At 40.1% G+C, this 14,084-nt stretch overlaps 1 protein-coding gene across 2 annotated transcripts in view; it reads left to right on the top strand.

Annotated features, from left to right (window-relative positions):
• Positions 1–14,084, top strand: part of lama3 (laminin, alpha 3) — a 376,808-nt gene that overhangs the window by 291,776 nt on the left and 70,948 nt on the right. For both annotated transcript variants that reach the window (XM_043687604.2, XM_087986754.1), the window contains exons 51-57: positions 379–575; positions 3,539–3,655; positions 3,747–3,901; positions 7,445–7,586; positions 9,542–9,641; positions 12,398–12,514; positions 12,985–13,167. In XM_043687604.2, coding sequence (XP_043543539.2) covers positions 379–575; positions 3,539–3,655; positions 3,747–3,901; positions 7,445–7,586; positions 9,542–9,641; positions 12,398–12,514; positions 12,985–13,167 — 1,011 coding nt within the window. The remainder of the gene's footprint in view (positions 1–378; positions 576–3,538; positions 3,656–3,746; positions 3,902–7,444; positions 7,587–9,541; positions 9,642–12,397; positions 12,515–12,984; positions 13,168–14,084) is intronic.

Below are 14,084 nucleotides of genomic sequence, written 5' to 3'. Positions count from 1 at the left end.
GCCAGAAGGTGCAGGTCGATGTCCCACCTATTCCAAAAGTGTGTCATAGCATAACTGAACAGACTGATTGGCAAAAACACTATCTCCCTGCCATCACAAGTATCATCAAGATCAGATACAAAGTGGGAAATCTAACTATGTAACGCTGCAGCTATTCTGCTCCCCCAAATTGTATGTATTCCAGCCCCAGTTGAAATCAGGAAAATCCAATCCTAGGTATTGGTCTTTTTCTCATTGGATGGAAGAACAGGCTCAAGTGTCTAATGGTCTTGACTGATTCCAAAATTCTTCAGTATAATCTGTGACACAGGATTTTTTAAAATCAAAAATATAATTTTGTTACTGTTACTCTCCTATTTCTTATTTGTTATCTGTTAGTGCTTGACCGTATTAAGAATGGATTTGTAAAAAATATTGAAGAGAACAAACAACTCGCAAGTAATATAACGGATGCACTAAGTTTATATCAGACTAAGTTAATGGATCTTCAAGATGCGATAAATGAAGCAGCCAATCTAACTCAAAAAGCTGAAAACCTCAACGGAATTAATTCTATTTCACTGGACAATATTAAGGTGATTGTTAAATATTATTAATTGCATTACTTAATGGTTGAATTTTATTTCTTTACAACATCGATATTCATAACAGTTCAACATTTAAAATGATTTCCTTTTAATTAGGAAGAACTTTGAGGGAATTATGACAAATTTTGATAAAGAAAATAAAGGGAAACTGTTGTCAGTGGTAGGAGTCTCAGTAGCCAGAGAATACAAATTTAGAATAACTGATACAAGAGCCAGAAGAGAGATGTGACAATATTCTCAACACACTGAATGGCTGTAGTGTGGAATACGCTGCCTGGAAGTTTGGTGAAAGCTGATTCACAACACAGTTTCAGGAAGAAATTTCTCTCAGTCATGACCTCATTCTAGGGCTCCCGGGGTTAAATGTCCTCCAACAAAAAATAGAACATAGAAATAGAAGTATATTGTTCAGTCCTTCAAGCCTGCTTTACCATTCAACGAGATTGTAGCTGATCTGTGATCGAACACCATATACCTGCCTTGGCTCATGTTTCTTAACATCTTTATCTATTTAATTTATCTCAGATTTAAAATTAACATTTGATCCTATATCCACTACCATTTGTGGAAGTGAGTACCAAATATCTACCACGCTTTCAGTGTCGAAGTACTGCTACCATCTCTCCTGACCCTAATTCGCAGACTATGCCCTCAAGTTGTAGAATCCCTAACTAATGGAAATAAATCAATCAGATCACCCCTTAGCCTTCTAAATTCGAACTAAAACAGACTTAATTTGTGTAATCTCTCCTCATAACTTAACCTCTGAAGTCCAGATATCATTCTTGTAAACCTACTTTGTACTCCCTCCAAGGCCAATAGATCCTTCCTAAGGTGTGCTGCCCACATTTGCTCATAGTGCTCTCAATGGGGTTTAACCAGGGGTTTGTATAACTGCAGCATAGCTGCAGCATCCTTATACACCAATCCTCCAGATATAAAAGCCAGCATTCAAGTAGATAGTCTTGATTATTTGCTGCACCTTGTTTGTGGCAGTTTAAAGATCTGAACTCCCAAGTCTTTGGACATCCACTGTATTTAACTTCATACCATATAGAAAATACCCTGATCTCATGCTGGAGAAACTCAGCAGGTCTGGGAGTATCTGAGGAGAGAGAAACAGAGTTAACATCTCAGGTACAGTGACACTTCTTCAGAACTTAGTTAAATGACCTCCTCCCGTTCTTCTATTCCTGTGAAAACAGCATCGTATTGAACAAATTTTACAGCGCATGAAAAAGATTTGATTTCAGCTAAAGCAAACCATTTAAAACATCTCTGTTCAAAACACACCAGTGACATCTCTTGGCCAAAAAAATGTACTGAACACCAACTATATTTTTTTAACACACTATAACATTTGAAGTCGCTTGAATAAATATCATTGTTAAACAGAAAAATTAGTAGCCTCAACTTTCAGTAGAACTAATCTATATGATTAGAGATTTAGAGATTTTATCTAAATGCAAGTCATTGTTTCATTATTCCTCTATTTCCACACTCCCTGAACTTTAGCTTATCCAAAACTCAGTGTGTCTATATCTGAACCCAGAGTAAATCCCACTTATCCATCACTTCTGGGGTATCTCACCTTCCCTTCACAACAATAAACATTTATTAAACATCCCTAAGCACTTCACAAGGTATTATCAAGCAATACGATATGGAGTTATTTGAGGAGATATTAGGTAACATAAGAAATAGGTAAAGGAGTAGTCCACTCAGCCCCTCACCTCAGTCATACAATAGGAACACGGCTGATCCAACATTCCTCATATCCACTCTACTACTCTTTCCCCTAGTGACCAAGACGCTATCTACCTAAGCATTTAAATACACCTAAGGACTCCAACCCCACAGTTCTCTGTGGCAAGGAGTTCCAAAGACTCTCAACCCTCAGAGAGAGGAAATTCCTCCTCATCTCACCTTATCCCTTTATTTTGAAAATGTGCTGTCTGGACCTAGACTCTCCCATGAGGGGGAGCATACTCTCAGCACTTGTCCTGTCAAGCCCTTTTTCAATGAGATCAATTCATTCTAAACTCAGATGAGTAAAGCCCCAACCTGTTTAACCTTTGAGCACATGACCAAAAGCTTCATTAAAGAGCTATAGATTTTATGGAGCAGCCTAAGGGAGGAAAATGAGGTAGAGAAATTTGGGGAAGGAGTTCTAGAGCTTAGGTAGTTGAGGTGTGGCTACCAGTGATGGAGCAATTCAAAATTGGAGATACTCCAGTGTTTTATATTGAAGGCACCATATATGTAGAAAGTTGTTGGTTGATAATGGCTGTACAAATCCAAAGAAATTGGTCTGTACAACAAAAGTTTCTAATGACAATATTTTGAAGCTGATCAGAGTTAAATAGAGTGGAATTTGGCACAAAAAGTTTTACCCAGAGGGTGATGGAAGGTGGAATTCTGTGCTCCAGAGGGTGGTTGAGTCATAAACACTTGTAACATTTAATCAGAATTTAGATATTCACTTACATTATCATAACCTTCAGGGCTAAAGGCTTAGTGCTGGAAAATGAGATTAATATTCAGATCATTGTTGATAGGTGCAGAAACAATTGACCAAATAGTCTCCTTCTATGCTGTACTTGTCGACAAGTTTTCGAGTTAGGTTATAAGAAGCATCTTAAAGGAGGAGAGAGAGGCGGAGGTTGAAAGAGAGACTTCCAGTATTCTGAGCCCAGGCAGCTGTTGGCACAGTCACCAGTGGGGAGGATGCGCAAAGGAGGAGTGCAGTAAGGATGATGGAACAAGTAGAGGTCACAAGAAGTTTCTCCACAGAAACGAAAGGAAGGGGAAGTTCACTTGGAGCACCAGTAGTGGCCAAAGACCATTTCTGGAAATGTTAGAAAAGATCTGTTTCTATTGTGTGAATAAAGAGTCTTCATATATGGACATGTGCCATGGTACAGAAAGTCAATATACAATTCTCTTCACAGAATAAACATGGTAAATTAAATATTAAGCAGGCGGAAGTTACAAGTTTGCTTCAAATGGCAGATGTCACCCTTACTAATCTGAACAACATGCTCCGGATGTTGGATAAGAGCCAGGAGGTAAGAGAAAGCATTCATCACCAGATTTTGATATGATATCTGAGTAGACTCCACACTCATGTTCATATTTGATTATTCCTACATTAACCAGAATTATGAAAAACACGGAGCTCAGTTAGATGGAGCCTTATCATCACTTGAAGACAAAATTAAAAAGCTCTCAAATGCTAACAGCAAGGAGCCCATTGTGGTTAGTGCTGAGAGACATGCTGAAAACCTGGATCAACTGTCCAAGCAACTCCAGAGGTGAGAGGGATTCAGGGATAGAGGTGGAAAGTGGGGTTTACACTGACAACTAACCAAAGTCTATTTAAAATGTCAGGGCAGGATTTAAGGGCCAAATGGTCTTCTCCTGTTCCTATTTCTAATGTTCTTACATAAGAGCACTGGATTGTTGGAAAAAGTAAGCAAAAACACAGACTGACACAACAGATCATTGTTGACAGGTGCAGAAACAATTGACCAAATAGTCTCCTTCTATGCTGTACTTGTCGACAAGTTTTTGAGTCAGGTTATAAGAAGCATCTTCAAGGAGGAGAGAGAGGTGGAGGTTAAAGGAGAGACTACCAGTATTCTGATCCCAGGCAGCTGTTGGCACAGTGGCCAATGGGGAGAATGCGCAAAGGAGGAGTGTAGAGAGAATCATGGAACAAGCAGAGGTCACACTATTGCATGTTGAAGGAAAGAAACTAGGTGGTCTTTCACATGTTACCATTCTCAAAGGGAGAAGGTGGTGGAGTGGTAATCTCACTGGACTGGTAATTCCAAGGCTGGACCCTGCTAATTCCAAGATTCAAGCTCATGTTGTGGAGACATAAATGCAAATGCTACCACAGCAACTGATGGAATATAAATACAAATAACAAAGCTTAAATGTAAAGCTAATTTCAGTATTGGTGATTATGAAATGACCATTGATTGTTGTAAAAACCCATGTAGCTCACTAGTATCATTAGGGAAGGAAATCTGCTTTCCTGGTCTACATGTAACTTCAGACCTTAATGTTTTTTACTCTTTACTGCTGTCTGAAGAGAGCCAATTTATTCAAGGGTAATTATGGATTGCAACAATCATATGGTAAAAAAAAATTCTCCCAACTTAGACATATCCACATCATATGGAGTGACATTAAGAGGGGAAAGTAAAACAAGCTAATTATTTTTGAAATATTTGTCAGGTGCCAATCTTTGGAAAAGTGAGGCTGGCAACCTGTGATGCTGTTCTCTGATCCAATTATCAATGTGGTTAATATCTTTTGCCTCTGGTTGTGAGAGCAAGTCCCACCCAATAATGTAAGCCCAAAATCTCAGCTGCAAATCTGCAGCTATCTTTAATTCTGCTTTAATGTGGGAGGTACCTTCATTTGGGTGAGAAGTTGAAATTGAGTCCATTCATTTCCTCTTATTTTGAATAAGTACAGGCCAACATTGATCCCTCAAACAATATCACAATTACAAATTAGCTTGTCAGTATCACATTGCTATTTATAGATGATTGTTATATAAAAATTGTTTGTCCTGTGTCCTACAAAATGTAGGAAGCACATTTCGAAGCACTTTGTTAGCCATAAAGTGATTCAGACGTCTGGGCTCATGAAAGCCACTGTGTAAACATACCTTTTATGCAGCTATAGAACATAGAACAGGACAGCACAGTACTTGCTCTTTAGCCCTCTATGTTGTGCCAGCCTTTTATCCTACTCTAAGATCAGACTAATCTATGTACCCATCATTGTACTATCTTCCATGTGCTTACCCAAGAGTCACTTAAATTGTTTGGGTATTTGCTGCAGTGGGTATGGGAACAATACCACTTGTTTAAATGAGGAGTGAGGAGGTTTTCTCATATCAACTTCTTTTGCTCAGACAGTAAGGTGGAGGATGATTTGGTTTTGAGGGGCCCAGATGAAGTCTAGGTGAATGGGCTAGGACAGGGCAATTGGAATAAAATGTGAATAAATATGAAGTTATTAACTTTGGTAGAGAAAACAGAAATTAGAATACTGTGTAAATGGTGAGATGTTGTTAAGTGCAGGTGCCCAAACGAAACTGGGTGTCCTAGTTTGTAAGTCACTAAAAGGTAACATGCAAGTACAACGAGCAATGAGAAAAGCAAGTAGTATGTTGGTCTTCATCATAGCTGGATTGAGTACACGAGTAAAGATGGCCTGCTGCAATTGTATACACCTTGGTGAGACCACATCTGGAATATTGTGTACTGTTTCAATCTCTTTCTGACAGAAGTGATATACTTGCCACAGAGGGAGTGCACCAAAGGTTTACCAGACTAATCCCTGAGGTTGATGGGTCGTCTTGTGAGGAGAAATTGTATTCTCCAGAGTTTTGAAGGATGAGGGTGATCTCACTAAAACTTTGAAAATTCTTACAGTTTGTGTTAGGGTAGATATAGATGTTTCGTTTGACTTGTGATTTTAGAACAGGAAACACAATCTCAGAATAACAAAAGACTGGGAAAGAATAGTTTTATGCAGGGTGGTGAATCTTTGGAATTCTCTAACTAAGGGACATGTGGCTCAATCTTTGAGCAGATTCAGGGCAGAAATTGATTGATGTCTGAAGAGTAATGATGTTAAGGGATATGGAGATAGTACAGGAAAGTAGCATTGGCTATTTTAGTACAATGGTTTAATGAAATGGCAGTGTGGGTTCGATGGCCTGAAGGGTCTACTCCTGTGTCTATGTTCCTAAAACCAAGGAGCACCTCACTTGTTCCTCCCACCCTCCTTGATGACTTTGGGGCTTTCCACAACAGCAGACTGCAGAACAGTGGAAAGGTCCAGTTAAACTGCTGGATCTGATTGAATATACTCCTGGAAATAGCATCATGTGCCTCTCCAAGGCTTGCTCATGCCATTGGCTGCCAGATCTGTCAATCCTCTTCATCCTTCTCCTTGCCATAGCAAATCAGATTCTTACTTATCCAATTTGGTGTTTCTCAAGTGTTATTCAAACAGCCTTTCTCTCCATCTCCCATCATATTATAACCAATTAATGATATTGTCCAAAAGTAAATGAAACACTAATTTCAATGCCCCAAATATTTTTTTCTCCAGGACGCTTAGAAGCAGTGTCAAGGATATTAACCTTTAATCCCTGGATACTGCAGAGCAATCTTGGCAACTTCAAGCTCAGAACATGTACCCATTACCCAGTACCCGTCCCATACCTACCAATACCTTCTCTCATTTTGTTATTAACCAATTTCTGGACAAGCGTTTCATCTGGCTGTATTATAAATATTTTTTCATCAACCTATTCAGAGATGTTATAACAAATCTGGAGCAGGTGGGTCTTGAATTGATTTGAATTAACCTTTATTGTCACGTGCACTCGAATGTAGTGAAAAGTTTGTAATATCACCGCTTTGGTGCCATCTTAGGTACAGGGTATCTAGGTACAGAATACTTAAGTATATGTTACAGATTTGGGAGGATCAGAAATAAAAGTTCAGCATAAGAATACTGAATAAAGTATTTTTTTTAAATGCACTTGAATTTTAGTCTCTTCACCTAATCTGTGCCAGCCTTCAGACTATCTGGGCCAAGTCTCTGTAACATACTGGGCTTCAAACCTTTGAAGCAGAGTCTCCTGGCTCAGAGGTAGGGACATTACCGCTGCATCATGCTTGCCCTCTTAGAGCTGGATTATAGGCTTCTTGCAGCACTGCAGGGATTTTGGGAGTGAGTAACACTTCACTTGGTTTTATTGCATTTGCGTAGATTTTTTTTAAAAAAGTACCTTTGACTTTAAACTGTTTATATTATAACAGAGCAATAGAAGAAGTGAACCAAGATTCCTTAATCCAACGTGTAGTTGATGCTTCAGATGCCTATGAGAAGATAATCAATGCAGTGGATGCAGCAGAGATGGCAGCCAACAAGGCAGCAAATGCATCACATATTGCCTTGCAGGTAAATCCATAGATAAAGTGCAGCTGTTTACATGCTAGGAGTGCGTGAGTACAGGAATGCACTAAATTCCATAACTAATACAGCGAGTTTTGAAAAGGTTTGTAGTTCAGTTGAGGTTCTGAATGTAGGTTTGCTCACTGAGCTGGAAGGTTCATTTCCAGACATTTCGTCACCCTACTAGGTTACATCTTCAGTGGGCTCGGCGAAGCACTGTTGATAATTCCTGCTTTCTATTTATACATTTGGATTTCTTTGGGTTGGTGATGTAATTTCACGTGGTGACATAATTTGCCATGATGATGTTATTTCCTGTTCTTTTTCTCAGGGGGTGTAGATGGGGTCTAACTCGATGTGTTTGTTGATAGTGTTCAGGCTGGAATGTCATGCTTCTAGGAATTCTCGTGCGTGTCTCTGTTTGGCTTGTCCTAGGATGGATGTGTTATCCCAGTCGAAGTGGTGTTCTTCCTCCTCTGTTTGTAAGGATACTAGTGGGAGAGGGTCATGTCGTTTTGTGGCTAGTTGATGTTCATGTATCCTGGTGGCTAGTTTTCTGCCTGTTTGTCCAATGTAGTGTTTGTCCTTGCATGGTATTTTGTAAATAACATTAGTTTTGCTTTTTTTCTATATAGGGTCTTTCAAATTCATTAGCTGCTGTTTTAGTGTGTTAGTAGGTTTGTGGGCTATCATGATGCCAGACCCCTTGGGGTCTATGAGGTTTTTCATAGAGTCCCATGTGGAAGACTGATTGCAAAGGTAAGAGTCCATGGGATCTAAGAAAATTTGGCAAATTGGCTGAGTGGCAGGAAACAGAGACTGATGGTCAAGGGACATTTTTGTAACTTGAAGCCTGTGTCCAGTGGACTCTGTGGGGATCAGTGTTGTTGTTTGTGGTTGAAATAAATGATTTAGACTTGAATGTGAGAGGACTGATGAATAAGTTCACAGATGATATAAAAATTTATTAGGTGTTAAATGGGAGATAGTCTTAGATTACAGAAGGATATAGACAGTCTGGTCAAAGGGGCTTCTCAGTGGCAAATAGAATTCAATCCGGATAAGTATGAGGTGATGCACTTGCACAGAAAAACACAAAGCAAAGAAATATTTGATGAATGGTGGGACCCTGGGAAGCAAGGTAACTTGAGGTAGCAGGTCAGGTGATAAAGTAGTTAAGAAGGCATTTGGGATCTTTGCCTTTATTAACCACAGCATAGAATTTAAGAGTGGGAAGGCTTCAGTGGAGCTTTATAAAAGGAGAAGAGGAGACTGGAGGGGACATGATTGAGATATTAAAAATTATAAGGATTGTAGACAGGGTAGACATAAAGTAACTTCCCTCTTTGGTGGAGAGATCAATGACCAGGGGACATGGATTTAAGGAAAGGGGCAGTAGGTTTAGAGCGGATTTGAGGAAAAATGTTTTCACCCAGAGGTTGGTGGAATCTGGAACTCACTGCCTGCAAGGATGGTAGAGGCAGAAACCCTCAGAGCATTGAAGATGGATTTGGATGTGTCAAGGCATAAAAGGCTATGCGTCAAGTACTGGAAAATGGGATAAGAATAGTTAGTGGGTTTCTTTGACCAACACGTTGGACTGAAAGGCTTTTTTCACTACTGCAGACCTTTATGTCTATGAGAGTAACTTTCTGAAGGGAATTGGATCTATTTGGAAAGAAAATAATTGGGAGAAAGAACAGGGAAGTGAGATTAATTTCTTGGGCAATTAGGGATGAGTGATAATTTCTGGCCCTGCCAATGTGTGTGCCCCCATCTCATAAATGATTGAAAATAAAATTGGATAACTGTTTGAAAAAGTCAGATTCATTGAGATGAAAAGTTACTTCTTGTATGATTCTAGATTCTTGTCACTTACAATGGTTGCCACAATGTCAATCTTTCTTTGAAAATATTCCTGTAAACTTATGACTTATTTATGCTTATAATTGTGGTTTTAGGCTGTGGTGAAGGAGGATTTGCCTGGCCAAGCATCTGAATTAAAAACCAAAAGTGATGATATTTTTTCCACAACAAATGGATTGAACAGTAACTTCAAAGGTGGAGTATTTAAGTAGAATTTAATGTAGGTATGTGAGGATCTCAGTGATAGTTGGATCTCAGGTGTACAGTCACAAAATATCAAAGAACCAAAAGAATTAATGGAAAGATCAAAACATCAATGGAAAGATCAATACAAAATCAAAACATCAGAATCTGACAGGGATTGCTAATAGACAGGTTAAACACTACAATAGTAACATGCCATTTTATCAAGATTGACTTGTACATACAGGGTAGAAAGTATGCTCTTCCCGAAGGCATATTTGGAATTCAAGATGGGGTCTTTCATAAAGTGGAGTTGTGTAAGGTGGGGGGCCCAGTACCCTCCTGCCTCTGGCCCGATTTAAACTCAGAGCGGGAAGGCTTGTGGATAGCCCTCCCACACTACTGGCCAGTTGTTTTGAAGTACAGCTCTGTCATGCTTCACAGAATCACAGAACTGTCATGGTGAGGGAGGCCACTTAACTCATCATGTGTTGGGATCAGTTAGCTCAGTTGGCTGGATGGCTGGTTTGTGATACAGGGTGATCAACATCATGGGCTTGATTTCTGCACCAATCGAAGTTACTATGGAGGACTTTCTTCATTAATCTCTCTCCTCAGATGAGCCAAAGTCACCCTCAGGTTGAACTCGCCACCAGTTGTCTCTCTCTCGAGTCATAGAGATTACAGCGCAGAAACAGACCCTTCGGTCCAACCTGTCCTTGCTGACCAGATATCCTAACCCAATTTAATCCCATCTGCCAGCATCCAGCCCATATCCCCTCCAAACCCTTCCTAGTCATATACCCATCCAGATGCCTTTTAAATATTGCAATTGTACTAGCCTCCACCACTTCCTCTGGCAGCTCATTTCATGCACGCTCCAGGGAAAATAGCCCTAGCCTATTCAACCTCTCCCGGTAGCTCAAATCCTCCAACCCTGACAACATCCTTGTAAATCTTTTCTGAATTCTTTCGAGTTTCACAACATTTTTCCGATAGGAAGGTGACCAGAATTGCAGGTTGTATTCCAAAAGTGGCCTAACCAATGTCCTGTACAGCCTCAACATGACCTCCCAACTCCTGTACTGAATACTCTGATCAATAAAGGAAAGCATACCAAACACCTTCTTCACTATCCTATCTACCTGCGACTCCACTTTCAAGGAGCTATGAACATGCACTCCAATGTCTCTTTGTTCGGCAACACTCTCTAGGACCTTACCATTAAGTGTATAAGTCCTAAGATTTGCTTTCCCAAAATGCAGCACCTTACATTTATCTGAATTAAACTCCATCTGCCACTCCTCAGCCCATTTGCCCATCTGATCAAGATCCCATTGTAATCCGAGGTAACCTTCTTCGCTGTCCACTACACCTCCAGTTTTTGTGTCATCTACAAATTTACTAACTATACCTCTTATGCTCACATCCAAATCATTTATATAAATGACGAAAAGTAGTAGACCCTCTCTAATGAGAGAGCAACATCACAGTGTCATTACCTTTACGTGTGTGCACTCGCTGTCTAAGCATTTTAACATAGTGCCCATCTCCTGCTTTTTCCCTTAACGTTGCATATTGTTCCTTTTTAAATAATCAGCTCCTGCCCTCTTGAATGTCTCAATTGAACATCCAGCACCACATTTCCAGGCAGTGTACTCCATACCCTAACTACCCCCTGTATGAAAAAAATTTTCTCACCTCACATTTACTTCTTTTGCAAAATACTTTAAGACTGTGCATTCTGATTCTCAATCTGTTCATGAGTGGGAACACCTTCTCCCTATCCACACTGTTTAGATCCCTCATGAGTTTGAAAACTTCTGTCAAATCTCCTCTTAGCCATTTTGTCTCCAAGAAAAATAGTCCCAAACTCTGCAATCTATCCTCATAACTGAAGGCTGAAGGGTCTCATTCCCTGGAACCATTCTCACAAACCTCTTCTGCAGTCGCACCGTTGCACTCACAACTTTTCTACAGTCTGTTGCCCAGAACATTTGCACATTCCTCCAGCTAAGGTTTATCCAGTGTCTTCAGTTCATCATAATCTCCTTACTCTTCCAATCTATGCCTCTACTTATGAAGGCTGTTTTCTTACAGGTTTTTGGTGGAAGTGGGGGGGGGGGTGCAATGGTTGCAAGAATGGGTGCTTTGCTGAAACACACTTGGTACCTGATTGAGAGACCCAGCTTTGGGAAGGGTGAGCACACAGCAATAGAACCAACCCCCTCGTGCCCTTTTTCCCACAAAACTGATTGCCTGACCTTCCTTAGTTGTGGCCTGGCTTTCTTCAATGGTCCTGGATTTCTGGTGGGTGCAATAACTATAGCTGCCTGTACTGTCACTGGCACTGCCTGCAATGAAGAGGTGTCAGCCTCCAATTGGCTGGCGGTTCTTGAGTGTGGATTTCTGTCCCAAGGCCCATGATTCCGGGGAAGACCTGCTGCTGGCCACTACGTTCCTCACATATTGGGCCCTTGCTGAAGGAGTTGGGTCTCTACTATTACTGGCTCTCTAGCACGAGGTTCAGACCTCTGTCATCTGACAGAAATATCAGTTCCAGACCATACTTCTACCATTTGGAAGTACATGTTCGATAGGCCAAAGCACCTCAACTGTACTGTATGATTCTATGATCTGTATATTAACAACATCTGCATGGCAAAATATTTTGGAAAATCATTCATCCTCCAGCCATTTCAGGATCGTCATGGCTGTTTGCAAGTCCTTGTTTCTGTACAGAAAAATTAACTCGTGTTATTTTGCAGATGTTTCATCAAAGCTCAGAGATGCAACTAATCGCCTCAACAATGCAAAATCCAAGAAGAACGAATTACAGCCTGGTCTTGCTCCACTTCAGGCCAAAATTCAACAAATAAATAGAGGTATGCCTTCGCATGTTATTCAATAGATGGCTCAGGTCATTGGAACAGATGAATAGGAGCCTATCAAGCTGGTTTCGCCATCCGATTAGACTGTGGCTGATATCCACCTTAAGTCCATTTATTCTGTGACCTTCAAGACCCTTTGCAACAAAACTTTCAGTTTCAATTTTGACATTTTAGATTAACTCTCATCCTCAATATTTTTTCTTGATGGGAAAGAATTTCAGGTTTCTGCCAACTTCCATGTGAAGTGTTTCCTGACATCGCTGCTGAAAACCCTAGATAATATTAATGTTATTCCCCCTTATTCTGGACTCCCCTAGTTTCTCTGAAATTCCATCTCAAATTCTATAATCATTTCAAACTCCTTAGTTAGATCACTGTTACTCTTCAAGATTTGGGAAAGTCTTGTCCTTATTAGATCTTGCCATTCTTAAAATAAACATTTTTCAATGTCTTCCATCTTTCAGATGATGTCGGTGAGACTTTAGACATGGCAAAAGATGCAGCTAAAGAAGCAAATGATACTGCGAATAGAGTGATGTCTAAACTGCAGCCAATAATTAATGATATAAAAAACCTCAACAGGTCATCAGAGAATATTGAAAATGCTACAGCTATTAACATAGCTTTAAGGGAGGCTGAAAATTCAGGTAATTAAAATAATATTTTTCAATGAATAATGTAAATGTATGAATTAGGAGCAGGAGTAGACCATTCAGCCACTCTGACCCTGTTCCATCATTCAGTAAGATCATGACTGATCTGATTGTAACCTCAAATCCACATTTCCCTCAATCCCACATTTCACCCCCTGCTTCACAAGAATCTATCGAATGGGAGAAGGTGAGGACTGCAGATGCTGGAGATCAGAGTCAAAAAGTGTGGCGCTGGAAAAGCACAGAAGGTCAGGCAGCATTTGAGGACCAGGAGAGTTGACATTTTGGGCATAAGCCCTTCATCAGGAATATTGCCCAAAATGTCGACTCTTCTGGTCCTCGGATGCTGCCTGACCTGCTGTGCTTTTCCAGCAAGAATTTGGCTACCTCAACCTTAAAAGTATTCAAAGAGTCTGCTTCCACCATCTTTTCAGGAAGAGTTCCAAAGATGCATGCCCCTCTGAAAGAAATAAAAATTGTCAATCTCTGTTTTAAATGGGTGACACCTGATTTTTAAAGACTGACTCCTAGTTCTAGATATTCCCTCAAGAGAAAGCATCTTTTCTACATTTACATTGTCAAGACCTCTCAAGGTTTTGTGTTTCAATCAGTTGACCTCTTACTCTTCTAAACACCAGCAGATAGAAGCCTAGTAACATAGAAATGACTTGCTATTTTCACTCAGCCTATGCCTTCACATGACTGCAGTCTCAAACCAATATGGTAGGCTCCCTACAGTGTACTCAACAGTCACTCAGTCATATTAAACTGTGATTTAAAAGTAAACACGACATGAGTTGCAGCTGTTTAAAAAAAGTTTGGGGATGGGCAATAAAAGTTGGTCTAGCTGGAAGACACTGTCTGAGTTCAAGTGAAGACAAGTGACCAGCAGAGGACCACAACAATGAAGA

Source organism: Chiloscyllium plagiosum, unplaced genomic scaffold, assembly GCF_037043375.1.
Source record: "Chiloscyllium plagiosum isolate Xiang-an unplaced genomic scaffold, Cpla_swu_hap1 HiC_scaffold_4, whole genome shotgun sequence".
NCBI lineage: Eukaryota > Metazoa > Chordata > Chondrichthyes > Orectolobiformes > Hemiscylliidae > Chiloscyllium > Chiloscyllium plagiosum.
The sequence above is the reverse complement of the archived record's forward strand: the minus strand, read 5'-3'. Positions and strand labels throughout refer to the sequence as shown.